Source organism: Epinephelus fuscoguttatus, linkage group LG10, assembly GCF_011397635.1.
Source record: "Epinephelus fuscoguttatus linkage group LG10, E.fuscoguttatus.final_Chr_v1".
NCBI classification, from domain to species: domain Eukaryota; kingdom Metazoa; phylum Chordata; class Actinopteri; order Perciformes; family Serranidae; genus Epinephelus; species Epinephelus fuscoguttatus.
Window position 1 is genome coordinate 33968087 of NC_064761.1, and position 24526 is coordinate 33992612.

A 24526-nucleotide genomic window follows, 5' to 3' on the forward strand; every position below is an offset into this window, starting at 1 on the left:
AGTGGAAAGAATCACCTGCAGCATAGTTATTTAATTGTATTGTGACAGTTTTGATTCCATAGTATCAAATAATAGTATGTGTTGTGGTTGCTGTAATTGTATAGAAATCATTTATAGCTTGCCCCCCAAAACGGAAAAGTAGAAAGACATAAAATAGAGTGTATGTAGAGACTGAGCAGAAATCAGTAAATGTTATGACTTACTCTTGAAGCTCGGGAATGGTGTTCATGGCATAAAGAACGCCAAGGGCAGAAAATGAAAACAAAAACACAAGAGTCTCCATCTCGTCAAAAGCTGTTCAGCCTCCCTCCCTGCAGAATCCACAGCACTGCTAAAAATACAACGGTTATCAGTTCAATCTGCTCCAGCAATAGCAACACTAACATTTGATCAAATCAATATTCAAATGATGCCAAAGCATTAATATATTATGAGAACTAGAAAAAATCTTTTTAAGTAGAATTAAATCACACGAATGTCACGAAATAATATCCCATAGGAGATCTGCAATTTTGAATAAAATGGGAAAAGAAGCAGAGCAGGCTCTTACCGTCTGGCTACCCTTTCGGTGGATTAATCAAATTACAGCTGGCCTGAGGCAGACATGGCCTTTACTGGGAATATAATGAAGTGGAGACAAAGAAGCTTTTGGGGGGAAAGTTATGCAATTTGGTTTTGTCAGAGATTTACATAAGTCGTATTAGTGAATAGGCCTACATTCCACTTTATGCAGCAATACACTTTCAAAGTGATACTGATTCCTGTTCTGCCAAGCACTTGTTTTTATGAAATGTGGGCATTGTATGCTGCCTGTGATAGACTCACAAATACTAGCAGTGTTATATGGATTGTATGGATGTGACAGGACTGTATTTATGTTATCTGAAGGGTGTCAAGCATCAGGAGTGAATGGGAAACAGATTGTCTTTGTGGGCTATTTTTTACTCTTTAACTTTAATTATTCAACCCAGCAAATGTTATGGACACTGAGGCCTTGAACATATGAAAATATCCATCTGTCAAGTGATATTTATCATTTCAGTAGTTCCAGAAAAGCAAAAAACTGCAGCAAATGAATATGGGTTAACTTAGTGTTTCCCAACTGGTCCAGCCATGGGGTCCAGATTTGTGCTTAATTATTAGTTCAAGGTCCACACAGTTTAATATATTCAGCGTCATACTTGCTTTTGGCCATGTTGTTGAGCCACTTTGCTGTCTCTGTTAAGTCTAACAAGACCAAATTTATGTTTTTTTCTGGAAATGAAGTTGACATCAACATGCCGCTGGGCACCAGGACCCAGGATGGTCAAAATATTGAAAGGGTTCCAGAATATAAATATCTTGGTATTTAGCTGGATCAAAAACTCACTTTTAAGCATCATATCACTGCACTTGTTACAAAGCTGCATCAGAACATTGGGGTTGTTTTTTTTAATAAATATAGAGATAATTTTGTCCTGCAGGAAGCGGGTAATTGAGGCAGTCTTCTTGTCAGTTTTGGATTATGGTGATGTCATTTATCAACACGCATCTGCTTCCACCCTAAAATCACTTGACGCTGTTTACCACTCAGCTTTAAGATTCATCACTGGTGACAGTTATTCTACTCATCATTGTATCTTGTACGAAAAACTCTGGTGGACTTCCCTGTCTGTCAGACATGATAGACATTGGTTTCTCTTTGTTTCTAAGGCCCTAATTGGAAGGCTTCCTCATTACCTTAGCTCTTTATTGAGGCGGTGAAGTGGTAGATACCCGACCTGCTCCTCTGATTTTCTTATGCTGGAAGTACCATGTCCACATACTGAATTTGGAACATTTTGCAGCATGCACTGAAGTTGTAAACCTTTGTACAGCCTGGTCAATTTAAATCCTTGTTGGTTAGCCATTTTACTCATGAGTGTAATTGCTTTAAATTTGTCTCTGTTTTATTTTTATTGTATTGTTCTTATATTTTGTTTTTATGGTTGTTGTACATTTGGCATCATTGTAAATGAGGGCTTGCTCTCAATGATCCTCCGAATTCAAATAAAGGTTGACTGAAGCATCTGTCCATTATTCACCCTCTCTACAGCATGTAACTGCATTTCAAAATAAAATCTGGTGCCGGGAATTCACTGTACTTGACCCATGACCCACTTTTCGATCACGACCCACTGGGTTAACTTAACATGATTGAAATTAACCAGTTTGAGTTTTGCCAGTGGCGCCCCCAGAAAATTTTCATAGCGGCCAGATAGGGACATCCATTGAAAATCTTGGGGTGGCTGTAACTGAATTTCAGGAGTTCAGTTATGTTGTTGAAGTATACATGCTAGTCGAAAACCATGTCATACTGATAAGCTTTGGTTTCTTATGTTACAGTTAATATTACTAATTATCTGATGCAAATTTTTGAGTTCCACAATAATCCTACTTTAATATGCTATATATCTATACATGTAAGACAATTTATTTCTCTTCAAAAAGGATTCTTTTCCTCAAAAAAAGACTAACATAGAAGTTTCATTTAAAGGAGTACATTGACTGTAAGGAACCAAACATTTATTGTGAAACGCCTTTTCAAGTTGAGGGAAGACTTTTGGGTACCCATAGAGTCCATTTTCATGCAGATATCTTGAAGGGAGAGTTCAAGGGACCCCTTTGAAAATGGCCAAGTCAGTTAATCTCTCGATAAAATGTAGCCTTTGAAGCATCATTTAGCCCCCTTCCCATAAAGCTATGCCAACATCTTGGTTCCATGAATACCTTTGGTACTTTGTAGCTTTGCGCCAGCTTACAACATGAGTGTGCCCCAGCTTCTTAAAGACAGTAATACCAGCCTCCAGTTATTTTCACCAGGGGGGGCTAGTAGGTGGGCAAGCAATTGTATAAACCGACGCAATGCCCCCCCCCACCTCGGCCCCATCTTGAGTGTGCCACTGGGGTTTTATAACAAACACTGTTTTGCTTCTTCTGCAAAGGTAATTCAAACAGAGGAAGTGTATTTGAGATCCTCTCGACTGAGAGTGCGTCTGCTATTCTATTAACAGTAACTAACTTGCATAAGAGTCACAGTGAAGAGCAGCTGAATAGGCAAAAAATGCAAAAGAAGAATAGTTCTGCAGTTCTGTCAGCAACACAGTTATTACATACCATTCTGGACGTGACATATAACGGGCAGTTAACAGGAAGTGGGAAGTATTTCTGCAGTGCTTTCTTCAGTCGTGATTGAAATTGCTCAATGGAGGCAAATCCTCATTGTGGCTTTGCTTCATGTGCTTTTTCTCAGCCCCTGGAATTACTGCTTGCTGCTTAAACTCTTCAGTTACTCTGCTCAAACAGTCATGACTTCAGAATCCAGTTCACTTAGAAGTTCACTCAGTGTTTGCAGTGTGTTTCCAGTAGGGTGCACCAAATTCAAACTAAAAGAACAGATTCTTCACCAATTGAATTTCAGGTAGTTTTGAGATATAAAATCAGGAAATATTAAAACTGTCCTGGATTGTCTCTCAGCATTGCATAGATACTGGTGCATCACAGGTTTCTGCCATTATTGTGTTGATCCAGTAAGGTTAGATCAAGATTACGTTAGCATGTACTCAAGTGGTCCTCGCTGAGCTAACATGCACTATAAAGGTGTAACTAAAACAAGCCAGGATGCTGCTTTTACATCCTGTATCACCAACCACCACCTTGCTGACATCAGACAATACAACAGTATCAGACAGGGAAGACAAAGCACAGCCCTTCCAGTATCTCTAACTAACAGTACCTTAAATTTGAACACAAATGCACACCCACACGTGCACACACACACACACACACACACACACACACACACACACACACACACACACACACATACACCGCCCTTTACTTCCCACCACTCTCCTTTGTTGGGAAAAGGGGGGACTGTTATACCAGGAAAGCAGTGGCAATGTGTGTTTGCTGGAAACAACTGGAGCTCTTCCAGCTTTGTCGTTCAATATCGTAGAATGGACAGATGGATGCCAAAATGAGACAGCGACCTGCGGGACGGAGATGAACATGTACTCCATTTAACATCTAAAATGAAATACGCTAATTTCCACCTGCGGGGAAGGAATCCAAGTGATTTGCAAAAATGAAAATACACAATAATGAAACATATTTGTTTCCAGTTCCACGGAAAATCAAGACACAAAACGGCTAAGCATATAACACAAGTCAATCCATAGGACTTTTTGTAGATAAAGTTTTTATGACCCGCCTTATTCTCCTTTTTTATAGCATACTTTTATGTCCTTTATGCATTACATTTATTTTTTATTCTATTGTGCATTGGTATCACTTTGTCTTTTACTACTTAATGCAGCTGTGAAGTGTTTTTTCTTCTGAGTCATCTCTGATTTTACACAGTGAGCACTTCTCTGCATTAGTTATTCATTAGCTGTGATAATTACTATCATTAGTAGTGGGAGTGATAGTAATAGTCCGACCAGCAGCAGTGGTATTGTGGCTAAATTTAGACCCACAGCCTCTTAAAGTGAGACAGAAAACAATGGCTAAACTTTGCAATACCAGATATGATTACAGAAAGAAATGATGTAATGAAAATTAAGATTTATATTTGTGTTTATGTTTATTTAGAAAGGGACAGTGCACATGAATTAACATTGATTGATCGATTGTCTTTATTTCGAACATGTGAACAGTGAAAACAAAAACAAGAAACAGGTCAAGAAGTAAATAAACAACTAAATTAAAATAAACAAACAAACAACAAAAAAGACAAAAGGATGGAATTTGGATCCTCCACACGTTTCACATGCTCGAAAGGGGGTAGGAGGAAGTGTGAACTTATCTAGTCCTACCCCTTAACTCAGATATAAGGTTAGATTATCAATATTATATCATTAACATATCAATTTTTTTTTTTTTAAAAACTATGATATAAATACAAAGAACTATCTAAAATGTATATAAATATGTATGATACAGATACAATGCATATTACAAAAGCTATGCATTAATTTCATTATGTAAAATAATGTATAAGTGTGTGTAAATATGTATAATTACAATGTTCACAAATACAGTGTTCGTTATTAAAGCTATATAATAATGTCACATATAAAATATTAAGTATAAATGTATATAAATAGATATAAATACAAATACGTAGCTCTATAGTAATTTCATTATGTAAAATGATTTATAAATGTGTATAAATATGCAGAAATACCAATACAATGTACATACATATATACACACACACATACGTATATATAGACATACACACACACACACACACACACATACACACACTACACACATATTTCCAGTTAACGAGGCTCTTCCAGATTCCTGCACCTTGCAAATATGATGTCCTTGTATTTATTTTTAAACTGTCTTGTATTTTGGCTTTTCTGTATGTCCACACTGAATCTGTTCCACAATTTAACTCCATAAATGGAGATACAGAAGCTCTTTTTTGTTGTGCGGGCGTGGAAAACCTTTAAGTTTAATTGTCCCCCTTAACTTATAAACCCTCTCACTTTCAGAAAACATTTCCTGTATGTTTTTGATCATGATCAGTTAAGTCATGTAAATGTGCCAGATTTAGCTATACAGGCTAATTTTCATTTGCAGTCCGTGGCAGGTTGATGGTATATGTGTATATAAGAAACAAGCATTAAATGACTTAGATCTTGCACCAAAATATATATATAGAGAGAGAGAGAGAGAGAGAAAAGGTTGTCTGTTATGAAAAAGAGACAAAAATAAATTAACCCTCACCCTAAATAGCCAGTTTCAAGTGTTGCAACCACATACTATAGAAAGTATGAGTATAGTTAACGTCTCATGGTGGAACATTTTTGTAGGCTATAGACTTCTTTCCTAGAATGATTTAGTTGAAAAGGCCTGACTTAGTTTTCAGATATTGTAAAATGTAATGGCTCCATTAACTCCAAAAGTCTGTTATAGTTCATACAAAATTACACAAGAATGTTTAGTATTGCATAAACCATACCATAGGGTAAACCAACCCAAACACAGTTTGCCTATAATTTTTATTTGCAGAATAGAGTTCAAACATTCTACTCTTACAGATATGTCACTTAACAAATAAGCTCGACAGGCTAATTTTCATTTGCAGTCCCTGGCAGGTCGATGGTATGTGTATATAAGAAAATGACATTAAATGACTTGGATCTCGTGCCAAAAAAAATATATAGAGAGAGGAAAGGTTGTCTGTTATGAAAAAAAAAGAGACAAAAATAAATAAGCTCTAACCCTAAACAGCCAGTTTCAAATGTTGCAGTACTACTTGCAAGTACTATATAAAGTATGAGTAGGGCCTATATAATAGTTAACATCTCCTGGAGGAAGATTTCTTTATAGACCTCTCTCCTAAAATGATTTAATAAAGAAGGCCTGACTAAATTTTCAGATACAACTCAATGTAACATCTCAATTAATTTCAAAAGCTTTTTACTGTTATAGGTCATACGCAGGGGTGTAAATATAGACAGTGCAGGCAGTATGGTTGCACTGGGGCCCATGAGGTGGAGGGGGCCGATCCACCACCTGGAAATACGCCTGTGTTCAAAGAAGAACTCACATTAAAACAAAAATGCTGCTATTTTTCATACATGCCCTAAATGAGGCAAACCCATCTCCATCATGGTTTTCTGGTTTTGTAAAACAGTGTCAATCTATAAGAAATTATAAACATATTCTACATAAACTATTTAAAAAAATAGAATTTACCAATAAAAAAAACTATCAAGTTAAACTAATAATTTCCTATTTTCTTCTGCGTAAGTAGATTTGTCTTACACAGATATGTAACGATGATTGCTGTGTAATATGTATGTATGTTAATGTGTCCAGTATCAAGTATCTCCAAGTGGATGTAACGTAAAAGCAGCAGTAAGACACACTGTGCTAAAACATATAAAACTCTGTGTGTGTGTGTGTGTGTGTGTGTGTGTGTGTGTGTGCTTCATAACTTGTAACTAGGGCGTAATAGGGCCCCTCATAATAGCGTGCACTGGGGCCCATTGTAACTACCTTAAGCCACTGGTCATACAAACTTACACAAGGATGTTTAGTGTTGCATAAACCATACCGTAGGGTAAACACAGTTTGCCTATAATTTCCATTTGCAGGATAGAGTTTAAACATTCTACTCTTACAGATATGTCACTTAACAAATTAGTAACACCAAATGGCATTAAGTAACAGATTTATAGTAAGTTTCTGTCTAAGCTTATTATTATTAGGTCATAATTATTTAATGCGTTGACACTAAGGCCAATAACTGAGCCATGACTGTTTCATTTCCCATCTCATCTGCCATCATGTTTATTTATTTAGTTATTTATTTATTCTAACTTGCAGCATTGGTTCAGGTGTGCCAGATATCACCGTGATGAACTATTTATGGCCTGGCTGTTTGCTGCTCGCGATCACCGAGCGGCACTGCGCGTGACGACAGCGGCGGAAATATTTTTTCGCTATTCAAAATGGCACCATCTCAATCAGGAAGTGGAGAAAACAACTAAGAAGAATAAGTTGGATAAAATCCCGTATTTCTGTTACTTTGACGCGAGTCTTCGTTCAGAATCGGTCCGTGTGATCGGGGTTTGGATTGAGAATAAGAAACATACTGACGGTAAGTGTATTTCGGGGATATTGCGAAAAGGCGAGCGACACATCGGCAGATGCCTTACAACAAGATGCGTTCTGGGCAGCCTCTCCTAGACGCGCACGTTTTCATCGACGGGCTACGCCGGTTCTTCAACGGTTGCTCTCAGCTTAGCGTTATCACAGGCGACGTTATCGGTAAACTTGGAGTTAGTTGGAGCCAAAGGAAGTTGGGATATGTGTAGCAAATAAAAAAGACACTCAGCACTGTCGGCGTTGATATGCCACCGTCAAGAAAGGCCATCAGCTAACCAAGCTAGCTAGTTACCATGTAGCTAGCTAGTAATAAGCTATTGCCTTGGTAGTAGTTAAACGGCAAGTAACGTTAATGTGGTTCATCAAAAAAAATCCGTGCTAACGCTACTTTTAAAAGATCAACATGCTAGTTTGTGTGCTTGCTACACAAACTTTTTATCACAGTGTAAGGAAATGAAAGCTTTTTCTCAGCAAACTAACTAAATAGAGAGTGACGTTAATCCAATAACATACGCAGGCAATGTACAAAACGAACATACCCAAAGTCAGAAAAGGGCTACAAGCTATGCTAACCTAGCTAGCACAATTGGCTCTCCGAAGTATACCCAGTATTATCAAACAAGTGTAAAATGTTGCTCTATTTTTCTGTCCGTGACTGTTAGCCGATGAATTGAAGCGGACATTACTGTAATGTTTTGTAGCCAACGTTTGTTCCCTTGCTAGCGCTTGTTAAAGGTACCGTTTGTCGATGGGCAAGCTAACAGTAGTGGCAGTAACACTGTAACGTAAGCCTTGGCTGCGTTTCTTTGTGCTGTGCGGATACCAATGAGCCTCTGTACCTTTCTTTATAAGAAGCCGCATTTCGGCTTAGTACGGTACCGGCTGTGTGAAACCGTTGCCTCACATTCACGTAAATGTATACGCACTTTAAAGTGTAAACATGAACACAGTAGGACATACGCTAGAGCTAGTTGTAGGGAAGGCAATGTCATGTTTGATTCAAATGAGGGCCACTTTGAGTTACCTGGAAATTCATGTAGTTCTCAGAAAGCTTTCGGGAGTTGTTGCACCGGCTTGTGCCTGGCAGGTACTGATTCATTACATTCATAGTTAAGGAAAGAAACAGCAAAGTAAAATAGGTGTAGCATTTGTAGGTTAGTTTTGTTGTACTTAGTGACAAACTTCTGTCGGCTACGCAGCCAGTTGTGTAATGGCAGCTAATTGTAAACATTGTATGTAACTTAAATTAAACGGTGTTAGAGCTTAACTTAATAATTAAATGCTTGCCAATGAAGAAGCAGGCATACTGTGTATGGTTAAGTGTACCCTGCCTGCATTATGCCACCGTGCCACCATGAAGTGCTACTATGACTTAAGGATAAACATGTCACTGGTGATTTCTTTAATTTAATAGCTTCAGTTTTAAGATAAGAATAAACACCTGACCTAATAATATTGGCTTGATATGTGACAGAAATACTGGGGTGTCTGGGGGTGACTTTGAAAAGAGGAGGGGCGACTAGGAGGAAATGAAAATAGCTTTCAAAAGCTGCCCCCCCCCAGTTCTTTTTCTTTCCTGCAGTTTTCCCTCTTGAGATTCCAGTGTGTCTGTTGCCTGCAGCCAAGGCTAGTCAGGCCTCATGCAAGCCTTGACACAGTAGATGAGGTTGCTATGGTGGCTGGCTATTTTTCTAATTATGTCATATCCCCCCCACACGCCCCTCCCCCTTGATGGGTACTATTTTGTAAAGTGAATGACATGGTAGGTTCCTGTCTTTTACTCTAGTGCCCTTAACCCCAGTGACGTGGTGAGTGGCCTTGGTGTCACTTGCTGTCATATCCCTCTAGCAGCCAGGTCTGTCTCTCTCTCTCTCAATATAGGTTTTAATAGCAACAGGCAGGCTGTTAAACTACTGGATTGTCAAGCAGAAACATAGGCTAACAATCACAAGTCACTGCTCCTTGTAATGTTTCACGTGTCTGCAACCTCGACGACTAAATCTAATTAGATGGCTGTACTCGGAGACAACCCTACAGGCAGTAAAATTGCCTTTGTCATGTAGTGCCTTTTTTGTTTTGTTCTGTCTTTCGGTTGAAACAAGCTAATAGTAATTCACAAAATAGTTGACATATGTCGCATATATAATACTAGCTACTTTTGGTTACCAGTGTGCCTTGTAATATTTTAAGGATTTGTGCAAATACCTGCCCCGTGTCCAGGGCTGCAAGTGTAGTCATAGTAAAGGTAACTTGTGCTAAACAGTGCTTGTGTGTGAGAGTTAAGTTGCATGTTGTTGCTGCGCTGCCCCTCTTTTTCTAATCTCCCACTGTTTCAGACAATTGATGGCTGCCTGCCCTGCAGGCGCTCTGAAGGCCACAACACACCAGATCTGTTTATACTGTGTTTAGAGCCTAAGGATGATACACAGAGAACATGGGGGTATTTCACTAAGCAGGATTAGCAAGTTGGCCCGATGACTTTAAAGTGTTAAGACGTATCTTCTGAAATGTTAATTTTCATGAATGTTCTTAAATGTAATGTTCCAGTTTTGTTTATTGCATTTGGATAATTGTTATCAGGAAACAGCATTCACATTTTTTGTTTGCATTTAAGTTATTGTAACACTCCCTGGTCGTGTGAGCTCACACAGCTGTGATCCACGGCTCAACCGTGGCTCATGCCCCTTGCTCTTTGTGACTTGGCCTCCATTCTTCCCCTGCCTTCATCTTTGCTAGCCCTTTTTCACTCCCCTCTTCAATTGGTGCCAGTGATAAATCTAATTTATGGCCCGTAGGCTGATTAGAGTGAGAGTGAAAAATGCGGAGTGGAGGAGGGGATTCGGGGCTAGGTAATACATTTGATTCAGTTCCTGCTTTCCCGGAATCTGGCCTTCATTAGATAATAGTTCATGTATTAAACATAACGTAGATGTTTTGGTCAGAAACAAGTGAAAGAACAAGTGACGGTTGTTGGGAATTAGGGGCCGTTGTGTTCACTTCTACACTGTGACAAGAAACAAACAGGTCCTTGACAATGGACTATTTGAGTATCCCATGTCCCAACTAGTATCCCGACCTGGAGGCTATGTGGATCTCTCCCAAGCCACATAAGAGCTCTGTAAGAGATGACTGAAATGCAGGAGAGCATGCCACACTCTGGCGTTCCTTTTCACCGCTTTGCCTTATGGTTTTCTGTGGAAAAAGTGTGTCAACATCCTTCTTAGAAAAGCAAACAGTGATTCCAGTATGGGACTCATCCAGGAAGGAAACATGAGAGAAATATTAGTGCCTGCGTTGACGGATGACAGGGTACCTTGTGTGTCATTGTTTCAGTTATCAGCGTGGATTTATAACCAGCCCCATGTGATTAACAGGGAAGGAAAAAACAAACAGTCATTTGAATGTTGACATACAATGTAGACTGTAAAATGTTTGGAGTAACGTGTCGGTGAGGTGTCACATATGCCACATTTTACACCCGAAGAATTCTGATCGACTGTTTCACAGCATATGGCTGTTCTGCTTGCATGGGAGTCTTATAGCAGACTTGATGATCCACAATACGCTTTCACACAAGATAAATACATCAAATGTGAAATGTCCAATTTGACCCTATTCAACTGGGCAACCTATAACGCATGCAGATTTGACCGTGATCTTAGGGTGGGTTGTTGATATAGGTCACTTGACATAGGACCCTTTTGATTTGGGTGTTTTGCCTGTGATGAATTTAAAAGTATTAGTGGTATTTGCATATATAATGGAGGATTTGTTTTGATGTAATCCTAGATGTTTGCAAATTAGCAAGCTTTCATCTGTTAGTGTTTGTCATTGAGTGCAAACTTGATTACAGCATTCTTAAAAACACTTTTATTCACATTATAGTTAGTATTGTTGTTAGCAGTGGGTTTAATTGTATTGAAGTTAAAATATATTCTGAAATTAATTAGGCTGTCCTGAGTACCAGTTTTTGGGCATCGAATTTTCAGTCGTGATTAATGAAAGCTTCGATGGGGCTTGGGTGGGGGGTGTAAATGAAAGACAAGGACATTAGTTGATGCACCTTAAAATAACATGACGATAGAGTGTGCCAGTAAACCCGGAACTCCGTTAGTGCTTTTAGCATTTCCGGTTCTCTCGTCTAAAAGTCAATACATTTTTTTGAATGGGATTTTGGTAAAATGCCTCAAATAAGGTCTGTGGTTAACAAAAGCTTAAGCGAGTTTCAGGTTTTGTTCTACGACATAAAACACGCCAGTAAATACCCTACTTGTGAATTTTGAAGCTTTTACGTGTCGTAAAAAAGGCGGTCGCTAACAAGTTGCTCAATACGACTACAAACCCTGTCGGGGACAGTAAACGTCATCACCCCCGAACAGGCGAGAGTGCTGGCAGTCCGCCATTACAGCTTCTTATTTATCTTAAACAGTCCGATTTCCCCATTATACAAATTTTTTAAAATAAAGCGGCCGAAATCAGTTGAAAGCTTAGTGGCGGTGACGTCAAGAGTCATGCGACCGTGGAGTAGTCATGTAGTCCGTTAAAGCCTAACGTTAGCTTTTTACTTCTGGCGATCGCATTTAAGCTTCAAATGCAGTATGAAAGGTGTTCATATGTGAAGATTATCTTGCCGAACAAAACCTGTAAGTATCATAAACTTGTGTTAGCCACAGAGCTTATTTTCTGACATAATCCAAAACGCAATGCAAAAATCACATTTACTTTCTCTTCCGGGAACCAGCGCTAATGCTAAACTTCCGGGTTTTGACGTCAGCCCTGGCACACTCTATTAGCCACTTTGTTAGCACACAGGTTGCATGTTAGCCATAATAGCTAGAAGGGAAAAAAGACTTAGCAAGATGGCTAAGCTGTATACAGCTTTTAGATGTTTTTTCTAAGCTCATTGTGGATTTCTGTTATACCAGTTTCCTTTGGCATATCTGGCACATGACTTTTGAAGGTCATCTTTGCAAATTTTGAAACTATTCCAGACACTTTCTGAATCTTGTTTGCTGATCTAAAGGTCTGTCACAGTATCCCTGTTTGAATGGTGCTAAACTTTCACTAAGTTTAAATTAAGTCCTGTCAGAGAATAACAAAAAATAATTCATGTTGATGCTTAATGAATGATGTTGGATAACTATTTCATAATTTATGCGATTTTTTTCTGGGGCTATGCATGTAAATATACAAAATATATACAGAAAACCCCAGAACATTCAAATACTGATTTTGATGTCGATTTCCATGGCAACGATTGAAGCTTTGAAGCATTTGGGTCGGCCCTAGAAATTCACAACCTAACTGCAGAAATTTCTGCGTGATACACACACTTCTGCCTGAGCGGTCATCATTGAAGTGGAACAAGACAAAAACAAAGTTCTTTGTTATGTGGACGTTTTAAAACTAGCTAAAGGTGAACACACTGAGCTTTTTCCTTGACCACAAATGTTTCGCAAATCAGTTTACTGTAACAACAGTTAAGTTGAGGATGGAGACAGTCCCTTCCTGGTGAGAGGGTACAAAGTCAACAGATATGATGACTGCGCACCACACCTTTTACAAAGCAGAAGAAGAAGAATTTCTCACTTTTATTTTAAATTATTTGGAATTTCTGGTCTTTGTTCCTTAAAAAGGCAGGAAGGCAGTGTGCTGCCATTGTGCTCATTAGACTTAAAAGAAGTGCATTTGCATTTTAACTGTAATTGTCCCTATACAAAGACGTTACAGGATACCCCGAGGCCTATGGTTTGGTGAAGATTTACGGTCAGGTCAGTACAATATCAGTAAATGTTTGCTATCTTTGTTTACTAGAGGACTGCCAACAAATTGATCCCCAGGATATTTATTTTAAGTGTGTCCATTAGGGAGAGATAAACAGCAGAAAGAGTGGTCAGCTCATTCTGACACACATCTTCTCGCAGTATGTTCAGTTTCGTTGACACCGTGTGCTACATTTTGACCTGCTTCGTCCTGCCCTATATATGTATTTGTGCTGCTGGCAGACGGGTTTATTTACTTTTTCTAGCCTACCTTTGTCCTCAAAAAATCATTAAATTAATCTCACATGACATGGTCCAGTTGGATTTATGTGTGCTGTTTTTATTTTGTTTTTCAAGTGAGGCAACAGTTAGTCTTTTCCTCGTCTTCAACCCATCCTTCACAGTTATGGAGGTTGGATTTGTGAGAAGATTAAGTGGATTAGAGCCAGAAGAGAATGAGTCCTGGCAAGCACTACCACAGTTTTTTTTTCACTGGGGTAGAATAACGCAGAACTACACTGGAATTCAGAGTTCTTAGACGGTACGGAAATTGATATTTGAGAGTTTCAGAAATACTGTGTTGCTGAAATTAATTTTCTACATGAACACATTATATTTTAAATAGCTTTGAACAACGTGATTACCTAACTTTGTTTTTAAAAGAACTGTGACCAAGCTGAATGGGGCACTTTGCAGTTGAAAATTAAACTTGTCTGTACTCTCTGTTTCCACCTTATCACTTTTACAACATTTTTTTAGAACGAATTGTCCCCGTCTGGCTACTTTTCTGCATGGCTTACTGGCTTGAAGTGGTTTTACTGTTCAAGAGTACGACAGCAGCCTCAGTCGATACCAGACAGATAACCTGAATTGAACTGATGTTGGCATAGCAAAGTGGCGCAGAAGGACAGACACAGACAGACTCCCTGATGCTGTGCATGTGGTGCAATATTCTCACGCCTTTTAGAGTAGGTCACTGCAGAGGGGCAGAGTCTGGATTTGAACAGTGGCAGGGCACACTAAGAAAACTAAAACACTTACATTGGCATCTTACAGCAATTTACTCTCTAGCACGATGAGATTATATTATTATTTGCTGATGTAATTTTTAATTTATGTAAGGAGCACAAGCTGTTTAAATTCTGAAGCACATGTTTCCTCCTGTTCCCATTTTAGGATGAGCCTCAGTCGGTGCTCGTGAATGCCTCCTATCCTGCCCTCAGTTCAGCAGTCCAGATTCTGCGTCCCTGTGCTGTGTTGCTTGCTTGCGAAATGTGCATCTGATAGCTTTTGCCTGGTGTTTTGACTGACTCCCCGAACAACCATGACTGAGAGGGGTGGGCAGGGGGTGGAGACTCGGAGTCAGGGAACCAGCTGCCTCCAATCAGCAGCAGAATTCATCTGGGGGTCAGGCTGGGTGAGAGAGAAAGAAAAATGAACATAAGGAAAATGGGGACATGGCTAGCACATGGCAAGAGAGGGATTGTGATGGAAATAGGAAAACAACAGACTATCATTACAAAGAAGAAAGAGGGATAGTGATGGAAATGGGGATGCAGGCAATGTCAGTGAGAGAATATGGGGCTGGCAATGGCAACAGTATAGAGTGTGAGGGTGATGGAAATGGAGAGGGAGATGGTCCACATTTTGAGAATAAAAAGGGCTGGTATGGTTAGACTATGGCTTGAAGGTGGGAAGTATCTGATGCAGAGTGTTGTTTCTGCGCTGATGTTTGCACATTAAAAGGCAACATTGCATTGAGAGTTAAGTTTTTTTGTTTATTTGTTTATGTAACTGCAAGCAATCTGATAATAATATTATAAATGGGCAGACATGATAATATGTCTGAAAGACAAACATACATTGTTTGATTTGAGAGCCAACACAAAATTAAATGGAGTAATTATGATACACACAGTGTATACAAGGTTCAACATTTACCTTGGCTGAATGGCACGTGGCCACAAAATCTTACTCTGTGGCCACCAAATATCGCCTGTAGGTGTCCCACGAAGTGTTCCGTGATGATCTCTCTACTGAGAATGAGTCTGTGCCTTTAATGAGAGTACCTGTCTAAATATAGTCAGAAAAAAAATCTCATACTGCAAGCCTTGACAATGCAATTCATTTGCGTGTTTTAGTACAACAAAGGTTCCCTCAAGTTTTTATCATTACATTTTTTGAAACTTTTCCATAACTTTCCCATAAAACCCAATTTCCATGACTTTATTTCAGTAGTTTAAAACGGGTAGGACTACCTGGACATCTTGAAATGCATAGAATTTATACCTTATCTTTCAATCACGTGTATATTTGATTGACTCACCAGGTATCGTGTTGTCTGTGAATAACCAACCTGTTTATAGCCAACTGTTTGATTTAGGATTTAGATTTAATTGGAGAAACAGGCTGATGCTGCCATACTGTTGCACTGTGCTGCAGCAGCCTCCCACTCAAGCTAGCTATCCATCTGTTGTAACTGTCACCAGCATCAGTTAGTGGTTAACCACACTGACAATGAATATTCACATTTCTTATTTGCATTTTCCATTTTGTGTCCTGAAGAGCCAGCGCCATTCTTGCCCCCACAAGGGGCTGTGAGGCAACAATGGTCTGGTCTGTGTATATCGTGATACTGTTGATGTTTCAATGGTCACGCAGCGCAGCACTTGATATTAAACTAGTAATACAAGAAACGTATTACATACAAACATTAGACATGTTTTGGGATTAACATATTTTAAACAATAGCCAAAAGAATGCATATAAAAAACTAAAATGGTTAATCTAATTTCATAACTTTTCCAAGAATTTCAAGACCGTGGGAACTCTGTACAACATTCAGGAAAAAAAGCAAACTGTACTTGTTGCAGGCTAGCTTAGTCTTGAGTCTAAAGACGTACTGCTGTCCCAGTGACGATAGAAAATATGTTCAAGATGTTGTATGTTTCGTTAAATTGCCTCCTCTGTAGGCTATTGTTTTAAAATATAAGTTTACATTTGGGCCATCCAGGTGGCAATCTCTGCAGCTGAAAAATGAAGCCAACATGGAAGTGCCAAAAACTGCAGTTCTTTGAGGAGTCACTTGACATTTCATGTGAAAATGCCCAACTTTATAGCAGAAATAAACATGTTTACTGCCTGGTACAAGAAACACTTTTGTCTCTGAAGCTACTTTCAACATGACAACTTTAGGGTTGATTTTTCTTTTTTATAACTCACCTATTTACATTTTAATAAAGGTTTAAAGTTACGCATAATTAAGGGCCGCTTTGAGTGAAAGGTTGCCTGGTGGGAGAAATTTTCCTCTAGGTCTTTCTAACAGGAACATTAAGGTTAGGAAAAAAGTCGGAAATTGGGTTTAAATGAATTGATTTCTGTCAGAAAGGGTTTTCTTGAAAAAAGCCTATGAGGGAAACTTCTCCCATGTGTAAACCAAGTTTCAAATGGGAGTCCACAAACCAACCGCTGATGTCACGGTAGCTACAGCCATTACTTTGGCAGTCTATGTGGGCATCAAAAATGTACTTTGGCCACTAAATTTGGGGGTTTGGTGTCCTGTGGGGGGCAGTGTTTAAAAATGTGTCACCCCTTTTCTCAAGTTAGTGCTTTAAATGTGGCTTCTTTGCTTCCTTAACGTCATCAGCTGAAACAGAAAAACAGAAGAGAAGCACGCACACTTTGCATACAGTTGTGAGAAAATGCTTTCAGAATCAATTGCTTGCACGTTAATTATGTGCACAAACAAATTGCTATGTCCAGCCTTCTGTATTTAAAGAGTACTACTTATGTATACAAATTTGTTTAGGTAAAATAAGCTATTGTCTGTTCACCTAACTAGTTAAACTGGAGCAATAAAGGGTGGAGAGCTGCACTCTGTTAGCATGTGTCATCATCCTTCTATTCCAAGGAAATTAGATGTCAGAAGAAAACGGGGCAAAGAGGCAGCTAAGTGGATCGTTCTCTCTCTGATCTAGTCAGCCTTTGATCTATTTCTGGTGGGTGCTGCTGCTGCTGCTGCTGGTAGAAGTAGAGGGATTTGCTCCTAAAATGAGTGTCATGAAGCCATTGCAAACCCAGTGTTTGTGATCTTTTTCTACCTCTCTGCTCTTTGCACCGCTCTGCTCCGGCCTTGATTGTCAAACTCCTCTCTGCCCTCACCTTTCTTTCTTCTTTCTTCATCTCCCACAACAAAGGCATCCTCTGAGCCACGAGAGCTCGATTAAGTCCCCCCATTATGGATAAATCACTTTAATGTCTCATTCAGCTGGTGTTTGTGGGCACAAAGATATTTATCATCATGGTGCTGAATAGCCACTTGGAGTGGGTTGATGAGAATCTAATTAGGATTAATCGCGATCCCTTTGTAAGTAACTAAACCTTTGAACCCTGCCTTTCAGTCAGACCAAATCATTCAAATGACTGCCTGTTTTTTCAGTGTGTTCCTGCGTGCTGTCCCAGTCCAGAGAGCCTCTTTGATAAATATTTGAACGGGCGAAATGCAATAACAACAGGCTCTTAAAACCCAATTTGTTTCCATTTCCCGGCTTTTGATAAGACAGCAGATTCGGTTACACAGTCATTCGATCATTATTCTCTATCCAGTGTCCTACCCGCTCACTGGGCTGTCCACAGCCCCTTTATGGCAGTGTCTGTAATACTGAATGGCAATTGTGGTTGTGGGGAGGGGAACAAGAACAGATTGGTAGCTAATGTCTATGTCCTTGTATTTATGTGCTTAAGGCTATGTGTCATGCATGTGTGTGGATTTGTGCATGTGCCGAGGCCTTTTGTGTTGAAAAAAGGCGCTAATTAATAATGTAGGCGGTTGTGAATGACGAAGCCTTGCGTTTCCCTGAGAAGTAACTTGTTCCTTTTATGAATATTTCATCAGAGTAGCTAATGAATCCAGCCAGTCTAGGCAATCATAACCAACTAACAGCCCCCTTGCTGCTCTGGTGTAAAGCAGCTGGGCCTTGATCATTTCTAACCTGATTACTGGTGATGCTGATGGACTCAGATTGGTGATGAGTGAGTGTCGTGCGTTGGATTGAATGCTTGTTGTCAGCCGACTTGTTAGCCTTTAAGACTGATGCAGACTACAACAGGAGAGTGACAGATCCCTACAGAGGACTGTTAAAAGAAAAACTTCTGTGTACAATGCATGCACTCTTACTGTACATGCATGTGTATTGAAAGTGCAACTCTCTTGCTTAAAACGTCACACAGTAATTCTTCCGTGACTGTTTTGTCTGGGATTCCTTTTTACTGGCCTTTCCATTTATGTGCTGGCCTTACACTAAAGATTTCACTGTCTCAGACAAGTTTCCAATGTCAGAATTAAATTTATGACATTAATACCTCAGTCGGTGTGCACTCAGCCCAAGTTATTCCGTTGAAATCAAACACGTTTAATGTTATCGTAAGTTTTAGTTCAGCCTGTGATAGGCTGGCGACCTGTCCAGGGTGTACCCTGTCGCCCAGTGTCAGCTGGTATGGGCTTCAGTCCCCTTGCAACCCCCTGCAGGACAAGTGGTTACAGATGATGAAGGAATGAAATTGACAACTGTAGACATATGACTTTTATCTTGTGTTTTTAGATTATGTGTTTTTGTGACACGTAGGGAATTGTTAATATATCACATTTCTTAAAGTGAGTTTGGCATTTTTTCCCCACCAGGAGCAGGATGGGAATCTCAAAAGGAATCTAGTTGTGGTCTGGCAAATAGTGACCCTGCAAGATTCCCAGTCTTTGCAAAATCTTAAAAACTTACATTGTCTTAAGATGTAGCTAGCTATCTGTAGAGGTAGCCGTTTCAAAGTCTTCTAGTGTATGGTAGGCAGTAGACTTATCATAGACTCATTCACAACAGCAGCAGCTGTGTCTTCACCGGACTTGTCCAGCCAGCACTGCTCTGCACTTGACTGAGCTCACAGACACCAAAATATACCCACACGTCAGTGATAAATATATTGACTCGATGAGGTTTCAATCATTTTGGCGTGCCTTAAGTGTAAACCGTCATGCAGCCAATGTAGACTGCTGCTTTTGCTGAAATGAAAGTGAGGAATGTGGCTAAAATGAATCCTCTGCTGACACCCACTGTGCCACATGGAGCTGATTTTGAGAATGTTGTTAATGAAGATGAAGCTGTGTGTTGAAGGATTTTCTCAGAACCTTAAGAAGGATTTAGTACAGGGCCCAAGGAAAAGCAATAAGACAAGTGTGATGAGGCCACAGTTATTAACAGGATAGAGGGGTGCAGTTATTTTTCTGTGATACCTCACACAGTTATTCTTTCTCCAGCAAGGAAGTTAACTAATGGTGGTGACACAAAAGAAAGCAGGATAATATCTATGCCTTTGTCGTAACCTCAGCAAAAATTCAGTGTTTTCTCTCTGTAAGATACATTTACTTTTAGCACCACAATTGCAACCGCATGTAAAGAGACACATGCATGCGTACACGTGTTTTAAAGCCAAAGCATGGATGTGTTTTGGGTAGGTAAATTAAGGTAATTCTTGAACACAACAATATGAACAGCCTTATTTCATCGTACGTGCACACCCACAGATCATTATGTTGTATGCGGGAGTATATATCAACACTCCACATGTGAGAGTACATTGGTGTGAGTGAGGTGGCACACGCGCCAGGCAGGGTGGTTGTTCTCCTCGTGAGCGTTAATTCGTGACTTAGCAGCTTAGGGAAGTCACACTTCCCCGGATGATCCCCATGTGCTCTGGCTACCACTGATACTCACTGAAGGCCATCAGCATCCAACCAGGCAGTCCCTCCTACCACTGACTGTATTTTACCTCTCACATAACATACTTGCAAGCACATGTTGGATGCTGTAACGGACAACACACATAGTAAACACATATTGTGTTTTTGAAATGACGTGCATGGTGCTAGTTAACCTCTGTCTGGTTGACAGACATGCACAGTGACTCACACAGCCAAAGGGAACCGACTGGCCTAGAATGTGGCCACATCACTGGAAGTACTGTTTCTAATGTCATCAAATCTCCACGTTTGCAGTCCCTCTGCATAGATAAGTCAGTCAGTGTATTTGCTCAGTGCATAGTGAATGGGCTTATTTCAGTTTTTAAAGATTTTTACAATTGCTGCACATGAAATGGCCTAATCTTCCTGCAGTGAGCTTTTCCACCAGGCCACCCACTGAGAGAGGGATGGAGGGAGACACACATGGGAGGGGGTTGAACAAAAACCAGCAGTAACCTTTGAAGTAATTAACAGATTTAACAGATTACGCTGCAAAAGAGTCTCTCTCTCTGTCTCTCTCTCTCTCTCTCTCTCTCTCTCTCTCTCTCTCTCTACTGCTTTACAACAAAGGTTTTGTGTGTTATTCTAAAATAGCCATATCCTCCTCAGCAGACTTCAGGCTATAACTCTAGATATTGACAAAAAAAGACGGACACATTTTTAAATAAACAGGCAGGATTATAAAGATGACTTGTGTGTGCTGCGTTTTGATGAATGAACTCCTTGTATCTCTTGTGCTGCAGTGGGCATGCTTCTTTATCTTTCTCCCATTTCTCTAACCCTCTTCTCCCTACTGATAGCTTTGTTCATCACCTCCCTCTTCCTCTCCATGGTGGTTAGGAGTAGTAGAAGGTTTTGCTGTTTTCCGGTAATGAGAGGCCTTACAAGAAGGAGATATGTAGGACCACTCTTCCAGTGATCAGTATCGATTATCCTCAGAGGTTTGCTGGAGGGGTGGGGGTTCGGTCACAGGGGACGGTAGAAGACAGGCATTTTTCTGTTGCTAAGAGACAGTAACTGGCATGGTACTGGTGAGTGATGTGGCCATGGGTGATAGAATGACAGCAGCCGTCTCCTCAGGCTGATCAGGAGAACTAGCGCGTTTTTAGCAGTCACACTTGAAGGAAGAATATATACTATTATTATTATTACGACTACGACTGCGATGACTACTACCACTGTGTTACTTGGCAACCATATATTCTGGCTTTCACGTGCACAAGTGTTGTTACAATATTGGAATTTTTAACTTCACTACAGCAACTTGAAAGATAATGATATTCGATACCACTGAAAAAAATGCCATTGATTACATTTTAAATTTGATTAATGGTCTAGTGTGTAGGATTTAGAAGCATCTAGCTGAGATGTTGCAAAACTGAAATTTCTTCTGTGTGCCTGCCTAGTGTGTAAGAATACTAAGGTGGCAGATGCAAAAACGCAAATGGCCTTATCAAGAGTGCTTACCTGCAATGCTTAAATAAGTAAAACATGATTTGTCCATGAACCTGTCCTGACTTTGGTTAAAAGGTGTCTTGAATGGGTCTTAAAAGACATTTAAGTTAACTGCCTTATACCTTTTTACCAATAGATGCCCTTAAATCCTACACACTGGACCTATAAGAAATAAATATGACAAGGCTATAACATCACAACGACAGCTTTCTTTTCTTTGTTAGTGGCAAGGAACAGCAGAATGACTGTAGTAAGAATGGCACCGGTGTATTGACACTGAGGAAATAATGAAGTATTGAAACTTTTCAAATATTCAGAATTGAAATGTATCAGTATATCGGTATCATACACTGCTATATTACAGAAATGGTCTTAACTTTACTGTGTGTGTATTCAGACTGCAGGAACAGAATAATCTCTGCATGTAATCATTCAGAGACTTAAGACTAAAACAATTGTTTCACACACATCACTGCTGAACCACAGAATTCAATAGAACAACAAAGAATTATCAGAAGAAGTATCATCACGAAGGTTTCAGTTCTGTATCTCACTCTCCCACTTACATTCACACTTTCTCTTTGGTCGCCCTCTTTTCTTCCTCTCTATGTAGATATTTATTCCACTGTATAGATGTTGAACAGTGTTCCATCCCACATTGACCCGTTCAGATTGAGTGCAAACGTGCGTTTGACCTGTGTGTGTCCTGCATGATCAACTGAAAGTAGCACAGGAATATATCAAGACCTTTGACCCAGATAAGCTGGCAAGATGCTCAAGAACCTTTGCTGCATCCAAGCTTTCAGCCTCCTTGGGGTGTTGCATTGAGTAAAATTCTGCAACACCAAAGGGGCCTCACAAGGCCCTCCCCGGCTGCCCTGAGCTGACTTGCTTTCCTGTCCTTGTGTTCATCTGAACCTTGAGGACTGGAAGCTTTCCATACATATTCAGAAGATATCTGATATCCTTTTGCTGAAGACCTCCTGCCTAGAAAGTTGGTTGCCAGTTTGTTCCTTGCGTTGGGCTTCCACACATTTGCTTCACCCTTATCCACATGGTATCGCACTGGCAGCTTGAGGGTAAAATGGCCTCCCTTTTGTGTGTATTGGCTAGCTAGTGGTGAATGTGTTGGGTCAGGTCTCTCTCTCCTTCTCTCACATGCACACATTCAGACACACAAAGGTCCTCTTATTTAGACCCTCATGAACTCTATTAGGATTTGTTACCTCGGCTTTGTCCCCAGTGAACACATCTGGCCCATGTTGCAGACTGGGGGCACACTGGAGGAACGGAGAGGGAAAGAAAGGTAACGGTCTGATTAGTTTGGGAAAAGGGAGTGTTACTGACGCTACACAGACGTGCATTGTGGAGTGCTGAGAGACTGGATTGTGGGATATTTGTCAGGTTGTCAGCCTGGAAGGAATGCAAAATTTAGTTAGTTTATGTATCATTATCACTATCCATCTGTCCATCGATCTAACTATCTGTATAGCATAGATAGTGTGCTAAAGCTAAGTTCATACACATTATTTTATATTTGTCCTGTCATAGTCCGCAGTGTTAGACAGCAGAATCTGCCAGCTTTGTACTCAGAGTGATTTGGTTTCTCAATTATAGCAGAGCATGGCTGATTTAATCAGACAGATTAAAGAATGACATCTGCAATGTAAATGTAAGATGTTTTTGTTTAAGTTTTAAAATGGGCGTGTCTTAGGTTTTAATTTCTAAAATGTGTGTGTGTGCATGGGCATGCTCGTGTGTGAGGGAAGGCATGTTAGTGTTGCAGGAAGCCCTCAGCCTGTGTCCAGGCAGGTTGGTCCAGCTAGTCTAACCTGTCATTATATTTGACACGAACAGCTTGACCTGTAAAACACACACACACACACACACACACACACACACAGACATCTGTGTGTGAAACAAACTGTCTTTTGCTGCCTTATTACACTTTATGACTGTGAAGATGAATAATGGCATGCAGCCTCAGTGTATCAACACTTTGTCTAGGTTTTTTGATATTCTTAAAAACACAAAATAAAACAATCTGCATCAATAAGGAAGAAGTCATACCAGTCATACTATTGACTGGATAATATATCTATGCAGCGTGTTGATAATCAGTTGCTATACTTATAATAGGCCTGCCCCTATGCACTCCAGCCTGTTCACTCTGTTGTGGACCTCCTGCTGGGATTTTAATTGGTCTTCTGATGATTGCTGATGGTTGCTGAACCTTCAGTCATGTCAGATGACAACCAGCTAATGAGGCCTGCCAATCAATAAATATAAGCTCACACTGCATTATGTATAAGACAAGGCAACTAGGATAAGTCTTGAGAAGGAAGACCAATCTCCTGAATATTATAAAAGTTATTGATTTAACACTTTAAACCATTATTTTTGTTTTATTTCAGTCTTTATTTTCAGTTTGAACTCTTCAGGAGTGTATTTGTCTGACTCAGTTTCTTCTTGTGAAATTACCTACATCTGTTAATATTTTTTATGGCGGACCTATTCCACTTTTTAAGACCTCTTTTTATGTTTCTGTTTGCTCTGTGATTACTGTTCATTAAATTTAAAGTGTTATCCAACATTTAAAGTCAACTTATAATAAGCAGTTTATGTAAGTGTACTGTTCTATCCCTCTATTTTCAAGAAGGGTTTCAGCTCCCTTCACTTTGTGTTTTTAAATAAAGTCATTGCAGCAGGTGTGGGCATCACCAGAGGCCTTAATTGATACATGCTGTCCACACCGATTTAATATTGACCATGCAATACTGCAAGGCATTGTAGCTGGAAAAGTTTTGATTTAAGATGTGCTCTTAAAGAAGTGAGATTAGCCTCACATCGGTATTTATCTGACTTTCAG

The 24526-nt window shown here is 39.7% G+C and overlaps 2 protein-coding genes across 3 annotated transcripts in view; one reads left to right on the forward strand and one right to left on the reverse strand.

Annotated features, from left to right (window-relative positions):
• The window catches only part of tm6sf2b (transmembrane 6 superfamily member 2b), a 29151-nt gene extending 25951 nt beyond the window's left edge, over positions 1 to 3200 (reverse strand). The window contains exons 1-2 of the mRNA XM_049587947.1: positions 3136 to 3200; positions 204 to 331 (exon numbers count right to left, since the gene is read on the reverse strand). Of these exons, the coding sequence (XP_049443904.1) occupies positions 204 to 283 (80 nt within the window). The 5' untranslated portion in view covers positions 284 to 331; positions 3136 to 3200. The remainder of the gene's footprint in view (positions 1 to 203; positions 332 to 3135) is intronic.
• Positions 3201 to 7495: 4295 nt separating this feature from the next.
• The window catches only part of si:ch73-63e15.2 (protein strawberry notch homolog 2), a 79138-nt gene continuing 62107 nt past the window's right edge, over positions 7496 to 24526 (forward strand). For both annotated transcript variants that reach the window (XM_049589053.1, XM_049589054.1), the window contains exon 1: positions 7496 to 7642. The gene's annotated coding sequence lies outside the window, so the exon portion shown is untranslated. The remainder of the gene's footprint in view (positions 7643 to 24526) is intronic.